Below are 27,454 nucleotides of genomic sequence, written 5' to 3'. Positions count from 1 at the left end.
CCATCATGACTTAATGGAAGTCATCAATTAATTATTCTAGTCTGACCAGGAACAGCAGAAAGGGTTTTCATTAGTTCAGCCTATGATAATGTATTTTTCTGACTTTCAATCTGCCTTTTTTTTTTTTTTTTTAAGTGTATTAAGTTGTTTAGTAATCCGCAAACCTCTGAATTAATATTTAAGCTTTGGGATGGAAAATTTTGAAACTTGTTGATGTGATCAAACTGGTATTTTTTTTGTAAGCCACTCATTTCATATTCTTTCTCCATCCATCCTATCAAAAGGAAAATAAAATAAAAAACCACCAAAACCAAAAAAGCCTTCCATTTTTAAACCCTTTTCACTTATAAATAGCCTTGCAATTCAAGATACACAAGGAGAAATGGAAACTGATGCAGGAAAGAATTGCAAGAATGAATGGACTAAAAAAACATGCCCTGTACAGAAAGTTTCATCAGGCTGAATCCATCTAGCTCAACAAAGAAACAGCTAAAAGATAACTACATCAGTCTTAAGTGAGCTCTAAGTTTTTCCTGTTTGCTGGTAGCCCAAAAAATAATTGATTCATTAATTTCAAACTGAATTAGACATTGTAAACTGTTATAAATAAGATGGCATCTGGAAAAAAGGTCTAAAAGTATGATTTTGCCATTCAAAGTGAAGAGGAGGGACATAGCTGTAGCCTCACAAAACATACTGCCAGGATACTCTAGGATACAGGCAAATAGGTTCTGCATCTGCTTTGGTTTAGAGTAAGGGTCTGCATAAAGGTCTAAGGATCTTCTATTGAATTTATTTTACTTCATACAAGATACAGACATTTGTTGCAAAAGAATGAATGCTCAGGATTGGTAACTGCGATACATACAGATTCTAGCCCTTGCAGAAATGAGAAGTCAGCATAACGTAAAGCGAAATCAATGTAACAGGACATGGTAAACATAACTGTTTCTGAGTACTTACTAGCCCACTCGTTAGGGCACTTTTCTCAGATTTAAGTGGCCAAATTATTTCAAAAATCAGGCTGAGTCTGAACCTTAGTTTCCCAGTTACCAGCTGAATAGACTTGCTGGACTATGGAAAATGCCATCAGTGTCACCATCCCGTTCTGTGTATAGCATGAGAAGTGCTATCTCCAAAAACATAGATCTACTGCATAAATGAGTTTCTGAAATGCTGATATAACACGATTATATGTATTAAGTGTTACAGGAAGAATGCAAGCCTTGGTTACCTAATAGGCAATTTTAATTTTACAAATTATTTCTTTAGCGATTGTGTCTTCCTTACTTTTTAGATGTAGAAGTGTAATTGTGTTTTAAATAAACTGAACTACATTGCATTTGCCAAAGCTAAGAAAACATACCATTACCACATGCCAGCTGATAGGCGAGCACTTGACAAACTGTTTTAACGCCCTTGAGATGCTGAACATTAAAGTGAGGCAAATTATCCCATTTCTAACAGAACTGCTCATTTTTTTCTGAAGTCCTTTTGAAAGTGATGAAACAGCGAACTCCTTTTAAAGCTTTCACTGAAAGTCAGTTTATGTGAACAACCCTTCTACAGCAGCCATCAGTTTGGCCTCAAAGGACCTTAACACTTGTACTCCGGTAGTTTAGGGTCCTGGATCATTGACGCTATTTTAATATTTCTTTCCTCTTCAACAAGGATGTCAGCTGTCAATGTACTGGATTTATCAGGAAGCACTAGCAGGTCCTTGCTGCAATTCCACGGAAGATTCCGCCCCTCTCACAGCACTGTATTTCAGCACTGGTCTCGGGAAGGCTCACACAGAGCACTTTGACTGTTCTATTAATCTTCCTTTCACATATTTACTGGGGAAAAAATAAAGTGAAATGAAATAGTGTGTCCCTATCCCTGCACTTTAATATTTAAACCACTAGGAAACTTGCTTAACAGCCTCAGGATTTATCTTTCAGATTATCTGAGACTCTGTAACACTAAAAATTCTGGTTTTGAAGAAAAAACTCATTCAAGACTAGCACACTATTACTCTGCAGCTATATTAGCATTTTATTCTTTCTGGCATGGCTTTTAACTAGTGGAAGATAGGTCTTCAAGGGCAAAGAATCTGGATAGGACAAGATATTTCAAGATTAAGCATACAACATACCAACAACCTTCTCCCCATAACACCCAAATAAATCATCTCTTCTTGTAAAATTGTATTAAGTCCTCAGAGGACTCAAAACATAAACTTACCAGACATCAGAAGAGCAGCCACCTCCCACCCCCTCCACCTCTATTCAGTCCTCTCTCCTCTCCAGGAGAATCAAGGTGCCTCTTGCCCATTTCTTTTTACTGAGGAATTTGCAAGCATTTTCCTCAGTATTTGTAAGATCAGGCTGCCTGGACCATTAACACACAGACATCTAACAGCCTCACCTGGGAAAGAGGTGTAAGGAGCCGAGCAGCTGCACATACCTCACTGTCATCTCCTCACAAACAGAGCTCCAGACAACAAAAACAAACCGTAACGCAAGAAAGAACATTATGCCACATCACTCTCCCAAAGTCGCTCTCTTAAGTGTTGGACACAGCTGTGAAGTTCATCACAGAGTATTTTCTTTAAAGCTTTCCCAGAGCATCAGTCTCATATGCTGGACTGACTACAAACATCTTGAAAACATTCTTTTTGTCTCAGTAGATTAGATACAGTTTACGACTTTCTTCCATCCCTTAGAGTCAGAAGGCCAAAGACCAAGTATGAAGTACTAAACTGTAAGTAGAAAAATGGGGCAAACTAACATTTAAGCCAAACCAACATAACCTGACTACGAAAGACACTGGCAAAATCTATAAAACAACGGTTTCAGAATTTGATCAAATGTACATCTCCATGTGCAATATCTAACAAATTAAGACTTTTTTTACCATAAAGTTTCTGGGAGTATGAAGGATTAAAACCATTAAAGATTAAAAATAGTAGAAAGAACATCATTTGAAACTGGATGTGATCAACTATCCTTGCTGACTTACAGGCATCTTAAGACAGGACAACATCACATCCTGAACACACGTTCAAATATGTTTGCTACAATAGTCACTGAATATAATTTGGAAATGCTTTTTCTGGTTGTTGTTTTTCAGTTTTATATTCTAAATTATGCTGTTGGTAACTTTGGGTTTTTATCTATTTTAATAAATCCACCAATAATTCTCATTAAAGAAATGTAAGTTTTAGCAATTTACACCATTAATACTATTGTCATTGGAAAGTTATCTTTGTTTTAATAACAAAGCTCTTGTTGAAAGATTGGCAAAGTATTTTAGGTTCGTGATTTTTGGTATCAAAACATGAATAGCTGCATCTTTGCTAGGATTTTTTTTGGTAGGTTAAAACATAAAGAACAAGTATTAGCCTTTTTCAATCAAAACTATGTAACATTGTCAGGATGACTTAGTTTCATAGGCTTTTTAGCACAGATTTCACAGGGTTTTTATCACATCCTAAGAGAATCACTACATTGGAACAGAGGAAGAATGAGAATTTGTGACTATACCTCAGCGTGTTTCTTTCAGAATAAGACATTACGGTTCCTGAGGTAAACTATTACACCTGAGTTTATGTGCAAAACTGATGGATTCCTCATTTGTTTTAGTTTAGGTCACTGCTACTTTGACAAAGAGCCAAACCCTTCTGGAAGTATCTTGGTATCTATCTGAAATGTGCCTCGCACTCAGCCATTTGTACTGTACCGTCCCGAAATGCATCCCGATTTTGTAGAAATCAGGACACTTACTTGTTCATAGGAGGTATTCGAGACGTGCTCTGTGTCATACCGTAAGGATGTCTGATCAGACCATATATCACTCTGAAACTATAAGCTACATCACTGAGAAGCTTCACCTGCTCAAGTTCCTGGTTTCCTAGACTTTTTTTTTTATGCTTTTCAACATGAACACATGCAGTTTAAAGTACACATATTTATTCTCTAATCAGTCTGCACATTCTTACATTACCGTAATAATAATATTCTTACATTACATACAGACATCTGTATGTTCTTTATCTGCAAAAGAAATGAAAGATCAGCATATTCTGCAGGGTTCAAGGTACCCATTCCTTAAGATGTCTACACAACAGCACAACCTGTGAGTGGAAACCAGTGACTACACCCCTTTCCAACCTCCTCTATTAGTGGAAGGACAGAAAAGAGGAATAAAGGTAGCTGGGAACAGCTAGTTCTCTGAAGCTGCAGTGACTTCTGCTAACAAGTATTTTGTCTTACACATCTTTTGTTCCATTGCTATTAAGAACAGTCAGATTTCAGACAGCACATTCTGATCAGGATACATATTGCATACATAGACCCTTCTTCTGTAACAGATCCTCTGAAATCCCTTTCAGAATTGAAGCACTGCACTACAGAAATAAAATTCTACTACAGAACTCTTTATTTCTACACTGTGCGCTCAACTCCTTCCCTTCTTAAAATCCAGCAAGTAGTGTGACCAAAAATGGTATAGCATTACACTCTTCCATATGGATCTCAATCCATTGCCTGCACTGCAAAAAACAATCTGAATTATGCCTTAGGCCAAGCAAATTGTTACTGAAATAAAACTCAATAACCCTGATGTCCGCTGTCAGGTAACAGCACTCTCACAGGCTATGAATTATTCAAGGATGAGCTGCTCTCAGCCTCTTGTTGCACCTTCTACGCTTTCTTCAAAATGAAGTAGTCAAGGACTTGAAGTTTACAACCTTGGCATTGCTCTGTCCCACAGGCTCTTAGTTATTAAGTATAACAACTTCAAGAGACATCCGCACAGCAGGACAGCCAGTATTTTGGTAGGGTTTCCTTTTTGCTTCATTTAAAATAGAAACTTACCCTTCCATTGCTGCCAATTCTAAACGCATACTAGCAATCACGCTGTTCAGCTTGCTGCAGATCCATCTCTCTTGCTCCTTCAGATTTTATGTAGAATTTAAATCACAAAGCTTCTAATTACGTACATGAAAACAGAAACTGCAATCCAGCAAACTATGCTGTTCCCATGCTATGATCCTGGACCCTGTTTTAGCTACTAAGAAGTTCCTACGTTTAACATGAATTTGGAGGACATTTGAATAGGTAGCATCATGAAGACAAATACCAAGTTTTCCAAACCACACTTCCTCACAGTTAAACCCCTTTAACAATAACTACCTATTTCACGATGGCTACATTTTACTGAGAGACTTCAACCAGACAAAATGCTCACAATACCACAGGGGCTGGAGATGCCTCCATAAGTTCTAATTCCCTACAAATACTAAATTTAGAATATTTAAAATCATCTGAAAGAATATTTAAATTAGTAGAGGGAGTTTCTTTGTGTAAGGCTAGAAAAAGTAGTCTGCCTGGATATACTGCGTGAAGAAATGAGAGAACTGGAAAAGAACAGAGGCTCAGAATGCTGAGGGACAAGACTCCTCCGACAGCGGCAGACCTGCAGGACTTCCTGCATTTTCTCCAGTGCTCCAGTTGAGAAGCAGCCTCTTGATAAAATAAAGAGATGGAGCAGAACCTTGTTACAACTGTAGTGAAATAGGTGTGCGCCTACCACCACTACTGAACAGAAATCCTCTTGTACCTTTTCCTAGAGCAGTGGCCTAGGCTGACAACTGTCAGCTCAGGACAAAGACTGGTCGCTCAGTACAGAGGTCTACAAGGAAACTTACCTGCTGTCTGAGAGGCAAAAAAGGACAAGCTTATCTGCCCGGGCTAGCAAGCAAAAGTATTTCACAATTTTGTTCTGTGTTAAGATGTAAATTCTTCAGAAAACCCCAGTTACGGAATTCCAAAAATTCTCCAAATGAAAGTGTTGGGAAAAATGGTTAAAGAATTAATCAACGATCATTAATTTCTGCTCATTTTCATTCTATTGTTTTTTGCATAAAGTCTTTGAATTTACTCTTGAACTCTGCATTGTCTAATTTTTACTACCTAGTTATCTCCACAGGATGGATGCAAAAAAGACTTCCCTCAGCACATTTAATAAAAACCATTTCTTTCAAGCAAGGCACAAAATTTAGGTTTATTTATGTAATCTGATTAATCCCAATTTTTGTTTCACATGAAGTACAAAAATCAACTTGAATGTAGGTGTAAATACAATTTCCACAAAGTAGTTCAATGAGATTTAAAATCAGTTATGTATCCAGAACTGTAAAGCACAATTAAAAGCAGCCCAGGATATACAGATTGTTTACCATAACTGCTGAAAGAGCTCATAATGTATGAATGTAGTTAACAACCTCCAGTAATAAGTTATCTCCTTTCTAATCTGATTTGAAACACATTTCTGTACCTAACAAAGGAAGCAATAAAGGATGAGACGTGCAGGTAATTTCTACTCAAGCTATCTGAGGCCTAGATGAAACACATACACAATAAAAAATTAAACAACAGAACAACGACTTAAATATCTTTGTTGAAAATTCCTAAGAACATAAAAGCTAATATAGAAAAATAGCAACAGGTTCAAAGATTTATTTACTTCTCAAAGAACTTATGGTGTACTGTAGCTGCCTGAAATATTTTAACAATTATAGAAAATCATGTTTCCAAGTTTGGTACATTTGTATTTTCTAGATGACATACATTTAAGACAACCATCCATGAACTTATTTACAAATAGAAGCTTACTAATTTTAAAATTTGTATAAAAAAATCAGTTTTGGCACTACCCATAAGGCAATGGATGATAAGTAGCTAAGACAGCAAATCACATAATGAAAGCATAACCAGAAGAAAATCATATTCTTTAACTTATAATGTAAAGAAACTGTGAGACTAATTATAATTACAGAGGAAATCAAAGAATCAGCAGTTGCAAGTCACTAGAACACTCCTTCTGAAACACTGAAGATTCTTTTTATATGCAACGGGAAATTGCTTTAATCTGTGAAGCCACTGTGCCATGTCTTGTGGGAGAACCTGATATAAATTATCAAACTAGTTTTATTACCAGAAAACAGAAAAAAAGGAGAACATTTTACTTCTTGAGAAAGCAGAAAAAAAATATGACTCTTAAGTCCAGCCTTTGTTAATGGTCTATAAAAAAACTCCAAAGGTAATTTTACCATTCACTCCACTGAGTAAAGACCACAGTTTCAAACTTACTTTTTATTGATATGATTATTTTAACAACTTCCTTTTTGCACTTACATCACCTTCAATAATAGTTGAACCTTAAAATTCAATTTCTCAGTGTTGCCACATTTGCACTGCAAAGACTGCAAGCCCAGATTTCATAAACTGTGGATTTCATTTAAATTTAAAAAATAATCTTTGCCTTTATGTTAAATTTATAAAAAGATTTTTTCAAAACTTAAGGCAAAAAACAAGTTTTATTTGTTATGTTTTGTTAAGTCTGACAGGTGTACCAGGCTGTTTAAATATCAAAAAAGCTAATGCCATATACAGTATTACCAACAAAAGTAAAGAATAAGGCTGCATGCACCCTTAAGATGAAAAGAAAATTTAATTTTACAAGATGTTTAAATAATTCAAAGGCAAAAAGTGTCTCCTCTAAGAGTATCTTCATAAAACATGGAAATTTTAGAGGACATCAAGTTACTAAAATATTCCATTCAACGTTTATACAAATACATTACTACAATTATAAGTTTACATACAATCAACTGACATCTCATTGTTAACTAATTACTTAAATTTACAAGACAAACATAAATAAAGCTGTTAAAACAGGCAAGTACAGTACTGATCTATCATTCAGCACAATGTATTTTGTATTTCTTTCACCTTGAAAAGAATCAGATGAAAATTGTGCGAAGTCGTTCTCCAAACCTAGAAAAAAATAAAAGAGAATTAAGTATATCTATGCAGGTTTTACACAGCATGAGCATAAAATCCTGTTCTCAGGCACGTAATTTACCATTTAACAACCTTTTGTCTGTTCTCAGAAGAGGCCGCAGTCTTTAAGATTATTTTTAATAATGACATCAGTTACAGCATCAAAAACAAACTGCACATTTTTTGTGTCTGTGGCACATGTGAAGTGAGTGTAGATCTCCTTCGTGTCTTTTCTCTTGTTCAGATCTTCAAATTGACACTGAATGTAAGCAGCCGCTTCTTCATACGTGTTTGACCCTAAAAGGAGAGAAGTGCTCCGTAAGCAGGTAAACAGGTTTCAAACTGAGAAAGATGCATCCTGTATCTTTGAAAGAAGTAGTTCTTTGGACACAGTTACCCTAAACCTGAAGAGGAGTAATTGCACAGCCATTGCTTTAAGATACCATAAATAAATCTTGAAGGAAACCTGTTGGACACACTTTAAGAATGAAAACTTAAGGACTCCAGTTCCAACTGCAGGAAGAATCTTCCCATTTACTTCAGTGGCAGATGGAGCAGGTCATTGACGACCCATCACTATTGCCAGGATTAGGCTATTTTGTTTCCTTAATTTTCAATTTTTAAGTTTATAAAAGGTTTGGATTCTTCCCAAAGTCAAAGACATTTGGCATACCCATTTCTTCTGAGCTTTTCACCTCCAACTTGCTATTTTCTGTACAATAGAATAGTCTGAAGTTACAATGAAAATGCTACATAAAAAGACTAAGGCTTCTTAAATGAAATCACCTTCTTTTGCTATGTATTTCCTGAATAAGCCACCTACTTCTAACTTCTGTGTACACTCCCTGTTCAAATAAGCTCTCATGTATCCTCAGTGATTCCTGCTAATGGAAAAAAAAGATTGCATCCAAGTACAAAAATAGGAGGATATCAGGAAAAAGATGTGGGCTAAATAAATTAGGCTAAAAAGAGCTGCAGCAGTAACATGTAAATGCCAACAATGGACCAGCATTATTTCAGCTGGTTAAAAAGATGAAACTGACTTAGTACTATTTTATTTGTGATCCATGAAAACACACACCCCCCACCGCAGCTTAAACTCTAAGTATCTAAAATATTTAAATGAAGTTATTAAACCCCTCCTGATTTGTGCATCCAAAATGAGGTAGTCTAACCAAAAACTACTTCACACCTGCATCCCCCTCCAATACCTGAATATTCAGGGTAACAGATAGTGAGAGGACTCCTTTTGATTTTTTCTTCAAAAAGATCTTTCTTGTTCAGGAAGAGAATAATAGAAGTATCTGTGAACCATTTATTGTTGCAGATACTGTCAAACAGTTTCATGCTTTCATGCATCCGATTCTGTAATTGGAAAACACACCTCATTGTATTTTATTCAGACTTTAGTAGTAAAATCAGGAAACATATTTTTGATTAGATAAAAATGAACCAGAGAAGTTACAAAACTAAGTTTCTAGCATGCAGAATCACATTTTACCACAGGGAAACACAGAGAGGCCAAGACCATTACAAAAAACACTTTCACACAATAAGAGTTTAAGCAACTACGTTTTCTTTTTTTTTTTCCTTCATTCTCAGGTTTGATTTCTTTCATATTTTAGCAAATTTTGGCATGTTTTGACATTTTGCAGTACAGACACTCTACAAGAGTTGCTGAGTTACCTGAATTTGTCTTATACTGATTAGGTCTTCTGGAAACTGAAAATTAAATTCCGCACCTAGCTGAGATCCCAGCAGAAGTAAAAAAAAAAAAATCTCTATAGAACTAGAGAATTAAGTGAGCATGTTTTTTTCCTCTAACCCATAATTTTTAACTGTAGAAAAATTATCCAACACCTAAGCAATGTGGCCAAGCTCCAGTCATTTAGGCAGCAGGATGACCTTCTTTGACTACATTTGACTTGCAAGTTATTTTTATTTCGCTTTTCTCTCCAAACTATATTTCATAAGAGGTTGCGGAACATGAGGAAGAGCACAGAAGTCTGTTAATGATTCACACACAATAGATGAGCATCACTTTAGACCACTCAGACAGTAAAAAGCATACTGATACGAAAGGAGTCACACCTTAAAAGAGGAGAAAGGAGTGGAAGGGGTTGGAAGGGAGAAGGAAGAGAAAATTTTCTGCAACTCAGGAAAGAGATCAGAGAAACACATTTAGAAAGACACAAAAACTGAAGCCTGACAAAGGCAAGGAAAACAAAACGTGCTGAAGTAGAAGTAGTCAAGCAATTTCTTATTATATATTTCCAGCATCCAAAAACAGACTAAAACGTGTATTGCTGACAATCTATCATTAAGTTATGCATCCTTTAAAACATGAAAGAGTACAAAAGAATACCTGTCTCATAGTATCCCTTCTGAGAATACAAGGGAATACTTTGAAACCCAAAAGCATGAATTCTATCACCATCTCTCTAAGAAAGACCTTTTGCACAGACCCCATAAATATTATAAAGCAGCAATACTCCAAAAGATGTATTTATGGCTTTCCTTTCAAACTTGTTTAGTTTCTAGCCAACTATTCCCTTCTTCAACACTAAAGTACTTGCCATTTCCTCATCTTCAGCCAAGACCAAGTCATAATCACTTAACGCCACACAAAAAATAATTGCTGTAACACCCTCAAAACAATGAATCCACTTCTTCCGCTCCGATCTTTGGCCTCCGACATCAAACATTCTGCAAAACAGAACCATAAAGCAGGGAATAAACTTTGGAATTTCTAGCTTTCTGAATGATAACCAATAAAATCTGGAAGTATCAGCTGTGTAAGTCTAATCACGAAGTTTGCAAAAAGGCATAAAAATCTGCAACCTTTATTACTATTTAGTGTCTCAGTATAAAAAATAACATTTTAAAAAGGCCTTAAAAGCCTTCCTATACAACATTTTACAAGACGTGAGAAAATGTGAGAGAAAAGCTTAATAAAACTAATACTTTACAGTAATGTATTTCATTAACGAAGTTAATTGTAATCTATGAAAAATAAAAATACACAGGGTTAGCCTTATTAAATGTAAACTAGATCAAAGTATTATTCAACCTTTAGCCCAAATGAATAAAAAGTCTAACATAGTAAGAGGTATTGATCAACAAAGTAAGATTCTTCTAAGAGCAGCAGAATGGTGTCTGGTTTAGTACCTTGAAATAATGCAATACTAAGGAAGCTGGATACAAATAACACTGACTTTATTATTTTCATTTTAGTATCCTGAATATAAATGTATAAAACCTAATTTTCACTTTTTCAAATTTATTTTGGAACCTCTAAGTCCTGTTGAGTTTCAGCTCCTCTCTCTCCTAAACCAAAATGCAACTTGATCTTTTTTTCAGCTGTCCATATTTAAATGGGGCATTTTTTAAAGAGACATCAAATTCAAAATTATCAAAAAAGACAAAACAAGCATTATATCATCATAATAATAATTTTCTCTCTAATAAATGCATGTTTTGGAAATGCAGTTAAGTAGGAAAACTGAGCTATAAAGGTGAGTCTTGCTTCTTTTGAATTCTTAGCTTAGCAGAAATAGAGCAATAGGAAAAGACCACATTCCACAATGTAATAGCAGACCATCAGGAAATCAGCACAGCATGTGGATATACTTTTCTCTACTACATGCTTTACATGACCACTTACTAACTATTATGGGCTACAGCTCTCTGAAAGACAAAGCTTTCATTAGACATCATCAGGAACTTTCAAGTATTTTGCAAGCCAGATAAAATAGCATCCTGATATAATGGACTGTGAATCATGGGGTGGGGGGATTGGACACCCCTTCCCCCGCCTCAGCCCCCCCCCCCCCCCCAATCCATCAAAAACCAAAAAAAACTACCCCCAAAGAACAAATGAAGACAGACAAACAGTGGTATCCTAAAATTAACTGACATATATATTGTAGGATCTTCTCAAAGAGAGATAACACAAATTTTTCCCCACTTGTCCCTTTCCTATCACAGAAAAAAAAGCAAAAAAAGCCTGTTACCTCAAATTACAGCTTCAGAACAATGCAAATATGTCACATATTACTTCCCTCGTTGTGTAAGTCAATATTCCACCAGTCAAAAAATTAAATTTTCCCTCCTACTTACAAGCAAATATAATTATTCCTTTGAAAAGAGGGCTGACTTGTCTTTAGGACTTTTCACAAGTAATTTTAACTTTTTCCCTACATTGTCAAGAAAAAAAAAAAGCTTAGAATTCAATAGATATGAAAATATTCAAATGAGAGGAGGAAGACAAGAGAAAGACCAGAGGACAGACCAATTATCTCCATTCTCTTTGCTGCAAGTAGTAGAATGACCAGCTCTATCACAAAAGCCTTTGGGTAAAAATGTCATATGAGCAGAAAGAGAAATCCAGAGCAAAACAACAACTGTTAAGTTGCAGTTACAATTCTTGTAAAGATATTCCAGAATCGCCTAAATGTATTCAGAAGTGTATTAGTAATAAGGCTATCACACTGAGGGCTTTTGGTAGACAGCAGGGCACGTAGGGTTGAACAACAAATCATCTCATTCTTTGTAAGACAGAAGAGAATACAACACAGAAAAATTAACTGAAAAACTAAACAAGAAAATTGCTCCTTTTATTTTATGTGGACACCAGCTTCTAAGGAAGATGAGAAATTAAAATGCTTTATACCGATGGCAGTACTGTAATATCAATCTACATGGATCTCACTTAATTCCATTATCTTTTAGTATTGCTCAATGCAAAAATACTACTAGTAAGATGGTAACTGAGAGGTGTAAGAAAAAATGGCAAAACTTTCCATATAACTAAAAAACTGTAGTTCTTTCAAAGAACAGCAAAAATATGTAAAGAAAATAGGTCGGGAGGCATTTCATTGTTTTGTCTTGTTTAGAACATGTTGACAGCATGTATCTTGGGAAGGGAGGGAAAATGCAGAAGACAACTTCTAGAATATAAAAGAATTTTTATTTTCAGTTGCTATTTGCAGATGTTGATTTTAGCCAGAAATGTTTGCTTCAGTTAAGAGTGGCCTCTCTGCCAGTGGTGTATTTCCCCAGTGATCCTTGCCTCTTTTGGGGGATGTCTTTCTAACACTGCACCTAACTCCCAGTTCTTTATGCAAACCATCTTTCTGCACTCATCTTTGAGGTTTGGGCACCGCAGTTTCACAGTGAACACCTCAACAGCAAGTAATAAGAACCTGATGGATTGGTTTATATAAGGAAGCTTCTTCTCCACATGATATCAGTACAGAGAAATATAGAGAAAAAAGCCATAAACTATCTGGCATAAAAAATTCTTTAAAACCAAAAAGGCTGCAAGAATCTTCCAGAAAAATTAGCCATTCTGAACAGTGGTCTTAAAGTTCATAAGCTTTCCATTGACCCTGTTAGAAGTCATACTGAGGCCCGGTAGGTCACAGTCCCAAAAGACTGATACTTTTCTAAAAGTATGCAGATAACTTTTAGAAGAAGTTTTGAAAGAATGATTTACAGATTCCACCTTCCAATATGGCAGGACGTGCACACAGCGTTGTGTACAAGTCCAACTTTTAAGCACTTGCCTTAGGTGCTAAAATTCATAGTACCGTCCATGGTATGACTCAAAAGAACCACAAGTTGCTTATGCAGTCAGTCTACAATGAACTAGTAAGAAATACTTTTTAAGTCAGTCTACAATGGACTAAAAAGGCAGTGCTGAACAAACTGAAGTTTGTAACAGCCAGTTCCACCCCCCTTATCTTAAGAAGGTGGTATTAGAGAAATGCTTTAATGCCTTTCCATTATTTAAACAAAACTGACTTCTCCAATGAGATTACGAGGTTACTATGCCATGTTAAGACAAATTACTTCACTGAACTAAATGTAAAGCATTCAAGACACTTGTCCAGTCACAACTAAGCCATGTTACTTAGCTGTGTTAAATGGGGAGCTTTCTGAACAGTTTATCTGCAATTATGCTAATTTAAGGACTTATGCAAGATCCTTCCATTAACACAATATATTTTTGAAAGCTAGCGTTGCCAGATTTGCTATGTTGTTCTTCTTTCAGACTATTTAAGCAAAAAACATCATTCTTCCAATACCCACGCAAAATGTGATATGGGCCAATAGGACCCTAGATACTTATTATGATTGCTTTCACTTCCTTTTTAAGGGTATACAAGTTGTTCATTCCAGTCCCCAGCCCTGCAAAAGACTTAGAATTTGACAATATTTTTTTTTAAACGGTATTTACAAAAATATGATACTTATCTGGGAAGTCTCACATATTACACACTTATTAAAACTGATCTGTATTTTCTATTATCCCCCTTTCCTGTTTTCACTAAGGCAGATAAAATTCAAACACCTGCTGTACAGGTGTTTAAATGTACAATGTTACCACAAATACCTCCAAAGGCCTGTCTAAAGTTATACATTTTATAGAAGTGTAATCATATGGTCTTTGTAATACGCTTTAGAGGACTGTACTCATAAAGACCTTATAACAGTCCTAATAGTCAGTACAGACTGGAAGTAGCTACCTGCATACAAACTCACTCAGAGTGCAGAAGAATTTAAACCCATCTACAATAGGGAACTGAACATGAAACGTTAGGAAACAAGACAATGGATAGCTCTTCAGAATAGTGAAGACCTCTCTTGAGGCTTGGCTAAGGACTACTCTCCTTAGGTTTGCAAGAGAATCACTCCCATTTAGCAGCTATTATTTTATGGATGAATACAAATTTCGTATACTTAAACACTAAAACAAGGGAACAAAATATACTTCCACAGTACTGATGGCCCTGAAGCATCCATATTACAGTACTTGCTATGCGTTTACATGAAAAAAATACTTTCCATGAAGATACTAAACAAATACATTGTATAGACATGCTGACAACAATCTAAATGCAGATGCAATGTGAGTTTTACTGAGTTTTCTTCTCATTCTTCCTGATCAGTAAAAGGTAGAGTATTACTACATTTATACTATCTTATGCTTTCATCATGAATATCTGTAGACATAAAATGTTCAGAGTATTAGCATTATTTTGTAAATCCTACACCACAGGGAACATGTCGCATTCTTTCATCACTAAATAAAGTACTACCTTAAAGTACCACACATTTGAATTCAGCTCTTCAGGAAAATGGATTTAGTTTTTCATAAAAAAGCAAACATTTATAAGCCTCCAGCTCTCCAACTGAATTTAAAAAGAAGAATCTGACAGAACAGCTATTTAATACAGCAGAAAAATGGAATATTCTGAGACTCAGTTTACATATAAAATATATTTACAAAAAGCTTCCAATAAACCCAAAGAATTTATTACTTAATATCTGCATATTTATTCTGAGTTACTACAGGAGTTCCAGCAACTCCCACGTTCCTTCAGTAAACTGAGCCATGTGTGAGGAATTTCTCAGGAAAAAAAAGAAGGGGGGGAGGAGATCCAAACTTGTATTAGACAAATTTGTTAAATCATGTCATTGAAAAGACCGTCTTCTAGAATTTCACACAAACTGTAACAGACAGATGAACATGCAGCATGATTTACATACTTAAAATGAAGATCTTTGAAAGTAAAGTGAGTTTCCACTATTCCTGTAGTTTTCACTCTAGTCCTGAGAACGTCCTGTTGGGTTGGAATGTAGCTGGTTTGTGCTATCCTGTCCAAGTCATTCAAGTAACTGAAGGTAAAAATAAATACTGCTTTCAGTTATTCATAAAATAATAACAAAATAATAACAAAGAATTACAGAAGTTCTAGGTCCATTCATTATATTGTACCTGACTTTTATAAAGTATCTTTCTCTGATAAGACAAAAACCAAGTCACATTAGTCCTCTCAATTTTCCAAGGTTTTCTGAAATAAGCTTTAGAGACACAAAGATATTTCACCCTAGAAGAACAAGAACTTACGCAACTGACTCCACTAACAAAGAATTCTTTTGAAATCCCCAAATGCAAAATGGAACACGTACACCAATGTTATCTGCACTAACTAGAAGAACATCTTTATCTCTGTAATCTGTTGAATTACAAGTTGCTTTGAACTATAATCAAAGCCCCAAATAACCCTGGATTTGATAATAGGTATGAAAAGAACAGCTTAGAGTTTTGGCCAGAATTATGTGTTTAAGAAAATGCTTAATGTCAAAATTCTTGTAATGCAGGCCAAGAAGCTCAGTCTTTCTAAAAATCATACAAATCTTATTTGTACTTTTTCCATAGTAAATAAGGAAGGCATTATGTTCCTCTTTCAGGGTAACCCCAAGTTAGCAATTTTGAGAATACAGTTGTATGGCTGGAAGAACAGTTTTCTTACAAAATTGGAGGCAGAGGTATCTAAAACAACAACATAGAACAGAGGAGGTTACCAGAGGAAAGTAAGCAATCATCCAAATGAAGTGCTCTATATTGAAGAAAGTTTATACAAGTGCTATCTCTTAAGTCAAGAGATGTGTCATCGTGAGCTCAGCCTGTTGCCATCTACCTTCTTTGAAGAACTTCAGGAAACAAGTAACAATCATGCTGGAAGTATCAGTGTTATTTCAATATAATTTGATCACATTTCTGTTCATTCAGCACACCTGTAATTACAGTACTCCAGCTGTAGTCTTCTCACAGTTACCTCACCTGCATGTTGTTTATTTATGTACAGTTGTTCTAAAGAATACAAGTACTTTATTTTAAGGAAAATGGAAAAAAACAACTTCAAACACTACAAAGAATGATAAAGCTTTAAAAATTTGTCCTGTAAGGCCAGTATCACTGCTCTGCCATTCTTTACCATCTTACCTCTCCCTCAATGGACTCTTTTGACTGACTTACCATTACTTGCTGCTATCGCATCTTATTTCTCAGACCCTTGATTCCTTATTATTTTTTTATGAAGTACCCTAGCATACAAGACGCTATCTTGATTGTTACCTTTGCTCAACACATTTCTAACAGAAATTAATTAACACAGAAAATGCAGCAATGCTGAATCATAGGAGAAACTGTTTTGAACATGGAAGTAGTATCCTCGGTAATACAGATTTACATCACATAATTGTGTTTCTTGGACACGTTCAGATACTGAACAGGTACTTGAGTCATGTTCTTGTAACAAAAATGCTATAAAAGCAATTTTTGTCTTCCTCAAGAGAATGAAACAACTGGTGTATTGGGTCTGGCTGAGCCCCACAGCAGCCCCCGCAGCGCCGTGCTCTGTACTGGTAGCTGGAACAGCGGTGCTAACACACCAGGGTTCTGGCTGCTGCTGAGCAGGGCTCGCACAGCACCAAGGCTGCCTCTCCAGCCTTCCCCCCCTCGGCAGCAGGATGGGGGTGGGAAAGATCTTGGGAGGGGACACAGCCAGGACAGATGGCCCAGAGTGACCACCGGGGTATTCCATACCATATAACGTCTGCTTAGATATAAAAAGCTAAGTGAAAGGAGGAATATCATATTATTTATGATATTTGTCTTCTGGAGCAACTGCTACATACTGAAGCCCTGCTTTTCGGGAAGAGACCAAACATTGCCTGCTGATGGGAAGTAGAGAGAACATCTTCTGTTTTCCTTTGCTTTCGCATGCATGGCCTTTGCTATTGCTTCATTAAACTACTTTTATCTTAACCCATAAGGTTTTTTTCCATCTTATTTTCTCCCTGCCCCATTCTGCTGAAGTGAGTGACAGAGCAGCTTGGTGGGCACCTGGCATCCAGCCAGGATCAACCCACAATTGTTCAGAACATGACTCAAATTCTCAATTAGACCACACTCTTCTCTTTCAACCTTAAAGCCTAGCTAGAGCATTTTTGACCCACGTAGACAGTATCTTTGTCCAGATAATTCTAAATTTTCCATCTGCATGTGAGCAAACTCCTCAAAAGGTAAGACTTCCCTTACATTCTTTTAGCTACTGCTTACAAGACAAAGAGAATCTTGTTTGTCACAATAGTACTTACTAGGCAGCAGAGTCATTAAGCTGGTATTCTCTAGATCTGTTGAAACAAGCTTGAACTCCACTGTCCTTCCACAGTCTCTTGATAACTCCAGCAAGCTCTGCAGTCATAAATCCTTCTTCTGCTGCTCCAGCTAACACAAAGAGTTGACGAGCATCATCCTTTAGGATGTAAACAGAAAGTGGAGACATAAACACTAAGACATACAACAGAAGTATTATCATCCAAGAACCATATTCAGCAAGTTAGTTACTTTCTTAACCTGATAAACATGAATGTAACCAGACAAAAAAAATGTGAAGGAAAGCAGCTGGTTTTAATGTTCTGCATAGAATATTAATTCCCACATTTTTCAACACCAGAGTCTAGCAAACCAAATTTGTCATTTGCTGATACGGCTTTTTATGTATGATCCGTTTATAACTTGAATTAAGCTTCTATAAACAGAAGTAGTAACATATTTTGTGCTCAAGTGTAAAGCTGACCTTAATTGCTTATCAAAGACTACAAACTGAACAGAATGGTTACAACACAGACTAGAACCTTCAGAAATGCAGATGTACATTGATTGACTGAAGAAAATACATTAATGACTTAAGCTTCAAGAAACTTTGGAAGTGACAAATCATAATTTCTTCCCAAAATGTGCATCAGGATATAGAAAAATGCTTCTTAAAACCTTTCCAGACAAACCCGTTACAAATATCCAGTTACAAGTCATGATTATATGGAGACCAAGTTTTCTTGGTAATGTGATATCAAGCAAACATCAAGATTTTTAAGAGAGAAAATGCTGGATTTTAAGACTATATATAAAGACTGCCTTTGAGAGTGGGGCTCAAGGAGTACAGGATGTCAATCCACCAGTCTCCTTTAACAGAATTTGACTAGTTGGCTACCTTCATCCAATTTTGATTGAGGAAAGAAACTTCAAAATATTAGACCTGTAAGGCACTGGAAAAAGAAGATAGCAGCTGGGTAGAAGAAACAGATCTGTATTAGTACTCTCCTGTGGGTAGCTGCCTGATCTTGGGTATTAGCTGTATGTGACCTAATGCCAAGATATGTCAGTCAGACAAATCAGCACACTTGTGGCTTGTAACTACTACCCCAGCATGTACTGTTTGTCCAATAATTAAAAGAAAGAGAACAGGTGATACTGGAAAGGAGGAAGGAGAAAAGAGAGACTTTAGCACATCAGCTGGGAACTGAAAGTATTTCAAGGAAGAAGAGGATTAAAAAAAGCAACATAAGGTTATTCTTAAAAAACAGTAAGTGACGGTACAGATGCAAATCTATAGAAAAGTCTGGTTCTTCATCTTTGCTGTTCAAACAATAAGGTCTGAAAAAAAAAATATGGTCAGGATAAGCACAGAAAGTAGTGATTGTTCCAAAGATATTGTCCACTGTAGGCTTAAATAATCAAAGATTATGACAGCTAACATGGAAATTGTTTACAGATGGATGGAGCCCATACAGATGGGCTGATATTCACAGCTTGAAAACAAAAAGCTTGCAGTTCACTCAATTCAAGGCAAACTTGCAGATAGATAGATAGACAGATAGATAGATATGTATATATACATATAAACAAGGATATCAGATATGTAGTTCAAAAAGTCTTTTGAAAGCTAGAGTAGTTACACCATCTAAAAATGAACACCTGTCAAACCAATCAACAGCATACCAATTACTTCACATACACAGAACAAATTGTGGAAAACAAATAAAAAGTCAGTGTATTGCACCAATAATTACATAAAAAACAGAGCAGTAAAGATCAAAAGGTTGGATAGTCACATCTCATAGACTCTATTTTGAGCAATTTGCCTGCATAAAAGCAACCTGAATATCAATTCTGGTCTTGAATATTGTTTGTGGATGCAAATGCCAAGGATGTGCAACTCAGAGAAGCAGCAGATTTTGAAGACCAAATATGTTAAGACACACGATGGAAGCAGCTTAGAAACCAACAGTCAATTTTTTCATGAATGATTATGCCATTAATACCTAACATGGTCTGACTCTCAAACATACAAAATTTACTCTGTTCCAAACAAGTCTAATCTCTACATGCTCTAGAACAGGCAGGAGGGGAAAGTGGACATGGAACAAGAGAATCTATTTCTGCTTTTTAAAAGCCAAACACTAAAAGAAAAAAGGGTCTCTGTTACTCCCATACTTGCTTTTCGAAGCATGGCGAGTACTAAATACACAAATGAGGTAGTATGTAATGATCAAGTCCTATTTTAATAATTAACCAATGCTAGATGCTTTCCTTTAATTACACTGGAATGAGGCAGCTTCCTCTCTAGGTGTTACTACTTTTATACCAGATTTCATAAATGAGATAATGTAAAGAAACAAATTTAACCATCTCTCTAGGTAGTTACAGTAAATCTCACATTCAGAAAGTGGTCCATAGTCTTTTAAAGTATGTTCACTAAATGTCTCTCAAGACAGTTTCTACTTCAGTACTGAAACAACCTGCAGGACACAGGAAGATACACTGGTCTTGAGACTGACCACCACTGAAGCTGCTGGAGTGATCTGTGCTCCCTTCATTGAATAACTGAAAATGTCCAACTTGCTGCTTTACCATTAGTCTTATGACAGAAATGAAGGTATACGATTTTCCAAACAAACTTATGCCATTTAGAGTAAAACCCTCATAAATTCCCCTCTGAAATTTAAAGAAAAACAGTCTGAACGTAACCATTTTTATTAGGAGTTACAACTTTGAGTGCTTTTTTTTTTGGCCAACAAGTAACAAATTTACAATGAAATAAATGAATTAGAATAAAATTAAAAAGACTATACTATAAAACTCGAGGAGTAACCATACTTTTTGGGGTTTGGGGGGTTTTGTTGTTATTTTAAGATTGACGTGTAACACAGCCTCTGAATTCCTTTTCCATTTCTGACTTCACAATTCATAAAAATCTAGTGCTGACATTCCATAGCAGTGTTGCTCTGAAAAAAGGACTTGGACCACCAAGACCTGCCTAAGTGCATAGGTATGGGCCACTATTTTAAGATTACCCATGACAAAAGTTTGCCTCATCATTTATATAGCTCTCTGAAGCAGAGAAACCCAGACGACTTCAAATTTGTATCATATAAAACAGCCCTTAAAATCTTCTCGTTAGTCATTTTATCTGCTAACACCTAAATTTACTCCTCTGTTTTCTCTAAGTATTCAGTAACATGAGTCTACCATCTGCCTCTTTCCAGCATTAACTGCCAGACTCCAGAGAGGACTCCATTGCACAGACATTGAACTAACATGCAGTAAGATACTGTTGCTGCCCTGGAAAACTTTGGTCTTAAGAGAGGACAACAGAACACATGAGAACAAATGTAGAGAGGAATAACCAATGAAAACAAAGCTTTTACTAGTTATGTTTACAACTGAAGAGGTTTCAGGTAGATTTAACATATGTACATAAAATAACTACTATCAAAGAGCAAAAAGAAAAGTATCTAATACTTCATAACTGTCATTCACATTTAGACTTCAGATACAGCTTTATGGCTCACTTTACATAATCTTATGAACATTTGCCTTCCTTATAACAACCATACATAACGCATTTCACAAGGTTGCTGTGAGTATGCTCTCTAATACGTATAAATTGCTTTTTAAGCATGAGACATTGTCATGAATTAAGAATTTACAAACCATTTATTTCTCAAGACTCTCTTCTCCTCCCAAACTGTAACTCAACTTTAACATGACAGAAAGAACTTAATTACGACAAAATAACCCTCTGACTACCTTACATACTTATTTCAATACATGAATAGCAAAAAAACCTTCCTCTATCTTCCTGAAAGACAGTCATAACGTGGCTAGTTCCTGCTTCAAAAACTGTACTGGTGAGTGTTCCACATTCTGACATTGGTTTTTATGGAAAGAAAATAAAAGCACACATAACTGCATAGCTTAAAGTTCTTCAAAAACTCCCCAAGACTCAGATGTTCAGTTCTCCAAATCCAGATAGAATTTGGAGAGCTGTATCTACACCAAATAGTTGCAAATCAACCCAGTGCTGATTGCTCTGCAGGTCACCTTGCTACATAAAGACCAATGGCATTTAGTTTTCAGTCAAACTTTGTATTCTCCAAAGACAATGTCAGGAAATAGTAACAGACAACATTTGAAAATTAATAGATATTTCAGCTGTATAGCTGTGTGTGTACTTCAATACTCACAGCTCTAGTTGGATCACCAAAGTCTATCTTCAACCTCCCCATTGCTCTAATGATAGCAATAATGGACTGAATGGTGTTACTGTAGACAACAGCTTTGTACTGTTTACATTCTTCCTCCGAATAACCAGCTTCATGGATAATCCTATGGAAGGATAAAAAAAATAAATTTTCTACGCAATTTTTAAAAAAATATTTCTCAATCCTAATATTTCACCATACTTACTTCATTTGTTTGACAATTGTGCTTTTCCCCGATTCACCAGCTCCTGAAAAATAAATGTGTGAGAATTCATTAGAACAACTTTCACTAATCTTTTAAAATACATTTAGTTTCTACAGTTAAAATACCTAACCAATTTAAAAACCTTCAATAGTTAAAAATACATTTGTTACAAATTAATTTTTAATATCAAAACGTGTCTCAAGCTAAAAGTTTCAAAATAAAGACATTTTAAGAACAAATCCTTCAACTCTAGCAGATTCTTTGGTTTTCTTTTTATAGGAGGAAGCCTAATCTTCACACAGTCTGCTGGTGTTTCTAACACAAACAGGTGATCCATTTTCCAACTTCAAAGGGGTCTGAAGCGCAATTCCTCCAACCGCCTTTTTAATCAACACCTAACCAAAAACCTCCTTTATAAGTTCTTCTCACTGTATTAATGGTCTTCAGTGTTGCAAATGAACACCTTCAAAGTCTTCAGGGTTCTAGTCCTTGTAACCACCCTTTCACCCTTGCAAGAATTAACCAACGTGGTCAGACTACTTTTTGTTGGAACAGATTGCATGAGGTTTGCCAGACATGCTGATATCAATGATGATTAATGCTTAATAAATTAAAAAAAAACCAAACAAGCATACTATGTTAAAACACAAAGCTTACAAAACCAATTAGTATGCCTGTCAGCAGACAAGGAAAAATACAATGCAGTTTTTGCTGTTTCAACCACCTTCGTTTATCTCCACTGCCTTTAGTCTCTGCCCCTCTCTGAAGAAATTATGGAACTTAGAGCTGTGAACTAATCCCTTTAGACAGCATGCTCCCACAGTTTGTCTGTGCCTTGTTTAGAATTCTCCCTCTTGTATTTACTCTTTCTCAATATTGTTTTGCAGAAGCAAGTATAATCTTCACAGAGTCTGCAGGTGTTTCTAATGCAAACGGATCACCAGTTGTCAAATTCCAATACAGCCAAAGAAAACTCTATTCTTTAGAGGTCACTGTGACCACTGATAAAGGCTGTATTTTTTTCATCTTCAAAAAAGGGCAAGAAGAGCTATCTGAGGCATTGTAAGCTTCAACTTGATCCTCAGACTAACCATACAGCAAATATTCCTGAAAGTCACTTCCAAGCACATGAACAAAAAGAAGGTGACTGGGAATTGTCAGCATAGATTTACAAAGTGCACACTATGCCTAACTTGATAGCTTTTCAGAAAGAAACAGTTGGGTTTGGGGACAAAAAACCAACAATGGATGTCATTGACTCTGATAATGCTTCTGATGCCACTACCCATAGCATCCTTGTACCAAACTGGGCAAGTATCAACTTCAGGGTGTTTGAAATTCTGCCTAGACAGACAGATTTAAAAGGCTTGTGGTCACTGTTTTAATATCTAACCGGAAGCCAGTTAAAAGAGGCAAGTTTCAGACGATACTGGGCTAATAGAGTTTAACACCTTCATCAATGACCTGAAAGCCAGGACGGAATGTACCTACATCAAGCCTGCAGGTGACATCAGCCTGGGAGGCCAAGAAGCAATCACAGCGTTAGAGAAAGAGGTGCTATTCAGAAGATCCTCAACAAGCTAGAGGACTGAGCTGACAAGAATCTCATGACAGTGAACGGAGACAAATGCAGTCTTGGAACTAACGATTTAGGGAACAGCCTTGTGGGAAAAAAACGTGGGTATCAGCAACCTGAAGAGTCAGTAATGGTCCCTTGTGGCAGTAAAGGTCAACTACATATCCAGCTGCTGCACTGGGTTTGGCTGGGATGGAGTTAACTTTCTTCACAGCACCCCAAGTGGTGCCACTTTCGATTTGTGGCTAAACCAGCGTTGGTAACACCAGTGTTTTTGCTATTACCAAAAAGCGCATGCACAGCATCAAAGCTTTTTCTCTTTTCTACCCTGTCCTCAACCTTAGCAAGGAGGCTGAGGATGGACAAAGAGACTGAGAAGGGACATAGGACTACTGACCCAAGCAGACCAAAGGGATATTCCATACCATACGATGCCATGCTCAGCAGTAAAAGCTCAGGGAAAGGAGGAAGAAGGTAGGACATCTGTGGTTATGAAGTTTGTCTTAACCTTTGTTTGTCATTACCATAACCACCCTTCCAAAGGTTAAGGGTCTAGAAAACAAGCATTATGAGGAACAGCTGAGGGAACTTGGGGTACTTGGTCTAGAGAAAAGGAGATTCAGGAGGGATCTTATCACTTTCAACAGCTATGTGAAAGGAGGTTATAGCCAGGTGGGGGCTGGTATCTTCTCCCAAGTAGGAAGCAATAGGACAAGAGGAAACAGCCTCAAATGGCACCAGGGGAGTTCAGATTGGATTAGGAAAAAATTCTTCACATAAAGGGTGGTTGAGCACTGGAACAGGCTGCCCAGACAAGTGGTTGAGTCACCATCCCTGGAATATTTAAAAGACATGTACATGTGACACTTAGGGACACGGTTTAGTGGTGGACTTGGTAGTATGAGGTTAAAGGTTGGACTTTATGATCTTAAAGGTCTTTTCCAACCGAAATGATTCCATGATTCTTCCCATACAAAAATTATGCACGCTGAGGCCCCACTGTCCAGAAGGTGGACAAACATTTGCCTCCCAATACAAAAGAGGGAATTAGTTCTTATTTCTGCTTTGCTTTTGTGTGCAAGCTTTTGTTTTCCCTATTAAAATGGCATTATCTGGATCGACACACCTTCTTGCATTCCTTTTAGTTTCTCCTTATCCTAAGGAAGAGAATATTCAAGCAGTTGTGGGTGTTTGGGTTGACCCTGGCCAACAGCTACCACTGCGGCACTAGTAAAACTGCAGTCAAGTCAAAAGAAGCTGTTACTCCCAGCAGTCAGCATTTCTGATGCTGTATCCGAGCACTACATACTGTTTCCCCCCCTCAGTGCCCAGTAAATGAGAAAGTGATAAAACTAGACAAAACCACTAGGAGGTCAATTGGTTGATTAGGGGGCTGGCACACATGGCATAAAAGAAAAGGCTACACAGAACTGGGCTTTTTAATCCTGGAAAAGCTACAAAGATGGGGGAAAGAGGAGAGGGGAGGCTGTGTGTGTGTCTAATTGCTGTCCTCTCCATAAAACCCACTCAAGACAGCTGAAGACAGAAGCAAACTTCTCCGTGGTATGCAACAAAAAGATGTGAAGCATTTAAGAAGCTGTGAAGCGATATTAAGGGGCGGGGGCAAGGAACCCATCTCCTTGGAAGAGGTTAAGCACTGGAATCAATTGCACATAGAGAAAGTAGAAACTCTGCCTTGCGAGATCTTCAGGGTTCAACTGGACAAGGTTCTGAGCAACCTTATCCACTTTTTATGCTAGCCTCGCTTTGAGCCAAGGGTTGAGCCAGGTGAGCTCTAGAGGTTTCTTCCAACTTAAAATATTATTTTATGCCAGTTTAACATAATACTTCTATATCTTCACTACTGTATAGTGATGTCTTTGAGCCATTCCTTCAATTAAGCCAAATATGTAGCTTCACGACAGGCTGAAGGCCAATTTAAAACTGGCTGCCAAAAGTTGCCCCACTTCCTCCTCCAGCACTGCTGCTGCTGTGGCTAGACTTCACTTCCTTCAACATACAGAACAAGTGCTAGCACCAACAGTACCTAGGGTGCTGCAGAATTAAGTAGCTGAGGAATACAGTAGGCCTGTGAACATCAATCTGAGATTGCTTAGTGCCATCTTTAGCTCGTGTCCAAGTAAAATACCTTTTTTTAATAAACTCTAAGTTTCTTTATATAGAGTAGCAATAGTTTTCAGACTCTGAGCTGCCATGGAAGTTCAGTATCAGTATGTTAATAGGAACAGAAAACAGAGACACCAGTACAAGTAATTTGTTATTGTGACACCTGAAGCATTTATAAACTTAAGTGCATAATTAGATATTTACAGATTAAGTGTTAAGTACTAATAAAGCTAATTTTTAAAATTTGTCACTTATTTATGAAATTACTACAATTTGTTTTGGGTTAATATTTTTATGCACACAATTTGAAGTACATGCCCCTGCATTCAACAGCAATTTTGGAGATACTAAGAAATATTACTACGACATTTAATTTACGTAACATTGTTAAGTGCTCTTTCTGTTAAAAATTCCCCACACTTGACTAACGTAGCAGATGAATGTCAGGGCTAGTCACAGTATCAAAATGTAATTTTGTAATACACTTTCTACTCTTCCCCCCCCCCAGTCAGGTATGAATGTTTCTCTATGGTGTTAGAATTCATGTGTACTGAACACCTAGAACTGCCATAAAAGCACTCTTAGTAACATAACCACAAACACTCATAATACATATCACAAAAAAGTTATGTATTGCAGAGTACTTAAAATATCAACAATGAATTCCTGGAAGATGAAACTCCCCAATTTTATTTAACAGAAAATAGAAACAGTTGTGTTTGGTTTTGGTTTTTTTCTGTAACTGCATGCTAAAATGCATCCTGCAGCTTGCCTAATAATCTTTGCAAAGTATGCAAGAAAGCTACACCTTACTTACTGTCCAATACTGAAAGGAGATTGATTAATTTTGTACTCCTGAATGCAGAGCTCAGCCAGGTTTTCTAAAGGATGCATTTGTAAAATTTCCTCCTTATCTCAGTGTGAATAAGTTCTCCATACAGCAAAATGAGAACTCTGTTTTAGGAAGTTTCAGACAGGAGCAAGCAGTATTAAATATTTCATGGGACAGCTGCATATAAAACGTCAGGGCTAGCTGTACTGTCACATCCAAACCCTACCCAAATTTAGACAGACTTGATTGTATATTCCTCAATCATCTTGTAAAGGATTTTATTTATTGCCTACTGAAGTGTGATACTTGATTTCAGCTTCACTACTGCCAAAAAGTCTCATTGGCTTAGTTACTATTAATATTTTTTATGTTATACATAAATAAAGACATGACAGTTCTGCTCAGACTAGAAAAACAGCAGTGCATCAGTTCCAAATTTACCAGAATGGTGGGCATTTTTTGTTTGCTTAGTTTTAAATGAAAGTCTGAGCTAACTTTTGGGTCATCACTTTGACAAAAGAGTTTGAAAAACTGATGAGTGTTTTCATCTCTTGTTTGCTTTGTGTCCTTCATGCATCCCCCCCCAAAAAAAAGGGTAACATCTTACAAAAATCCAATGTAAAGCAGTTTTAAAACTTCTATTCACATAGTTCAGTAGAAATATAACTTCAGCTAAGTCTAGTACACTTACTACACCTGCTTGC

General features: G+C 36.6%; 1 protein-coding gene across 2 annotated transcripts in view; it reads right to left on the bottom strand.

The window, feature by feature from the left end:
- Window positions 1-6,018: 6,018 nt before the first annotated feature.
- Window positions 6,019-27,454, bottom strand: part of GNAI1 (G protein subunit alpha i1) — a 36,316-nt gene continuing 14,880 nt past the window's right edge. Inside the window, exons 3-10 of one of the 2 annotated variants that reach the window (XM_056340460.1) lie at window positions 22,216-22,258; window positions 21,993-22,134; window positions 17,781-17,938; window positions 15,384-15,512; window positions 10,406-10,535; window positions 9,041-9,194; window positions 7,923-8,126; window positions 6,019-7,823 (exon numbers count right to left, since the gene is read on the bottom strand). In XM_056340460.1, the coding sequence (XP_056196435.1) occupies window positions 7,936-8,126; window positions 9,041-9,194; window positions 10,406-10,535; window positions 15,384-15,512; window positions 17,781-17,938; window positions 21,993-22,134; window positions 22,216-22,258 (947 nt within the window). In that variant the 3' untranslated portion in view covers window positions 6,019-7,823; window positions 7,923-7,935. Of the gene's footprint in view, window positions 7,824-7,911; window positions 8,127-9,040; window positions 9,195-10,405; window positions 10,536-15,383; window positions 15,513-17,780; window positions 17,939-21,992; window positions 22,135-22,215; window positions 22,259-27,454 lie in introns of both variants that reach the window. The other variant, XM_056340458.1, reaches the window with a different exon arrangement.

This window comes from Falco biarmicus, chromosome 5 (genome assembly GCF_023638135.1).
Source record: "Falco biarmicus isolate bFalBia1 chromosome 5, bFalBia1.pri, whole genome shotgun sequence".
NCBI lineage: Eukaryota > Metazoa > Chordata > Aves > Falconiformes > Falconidae > Falco > Falco biarmicus.
Note: the sequence above shows the minus strand (reverse complement) of the source record. Positions and strands in the feature narration are given on the sequence as shown.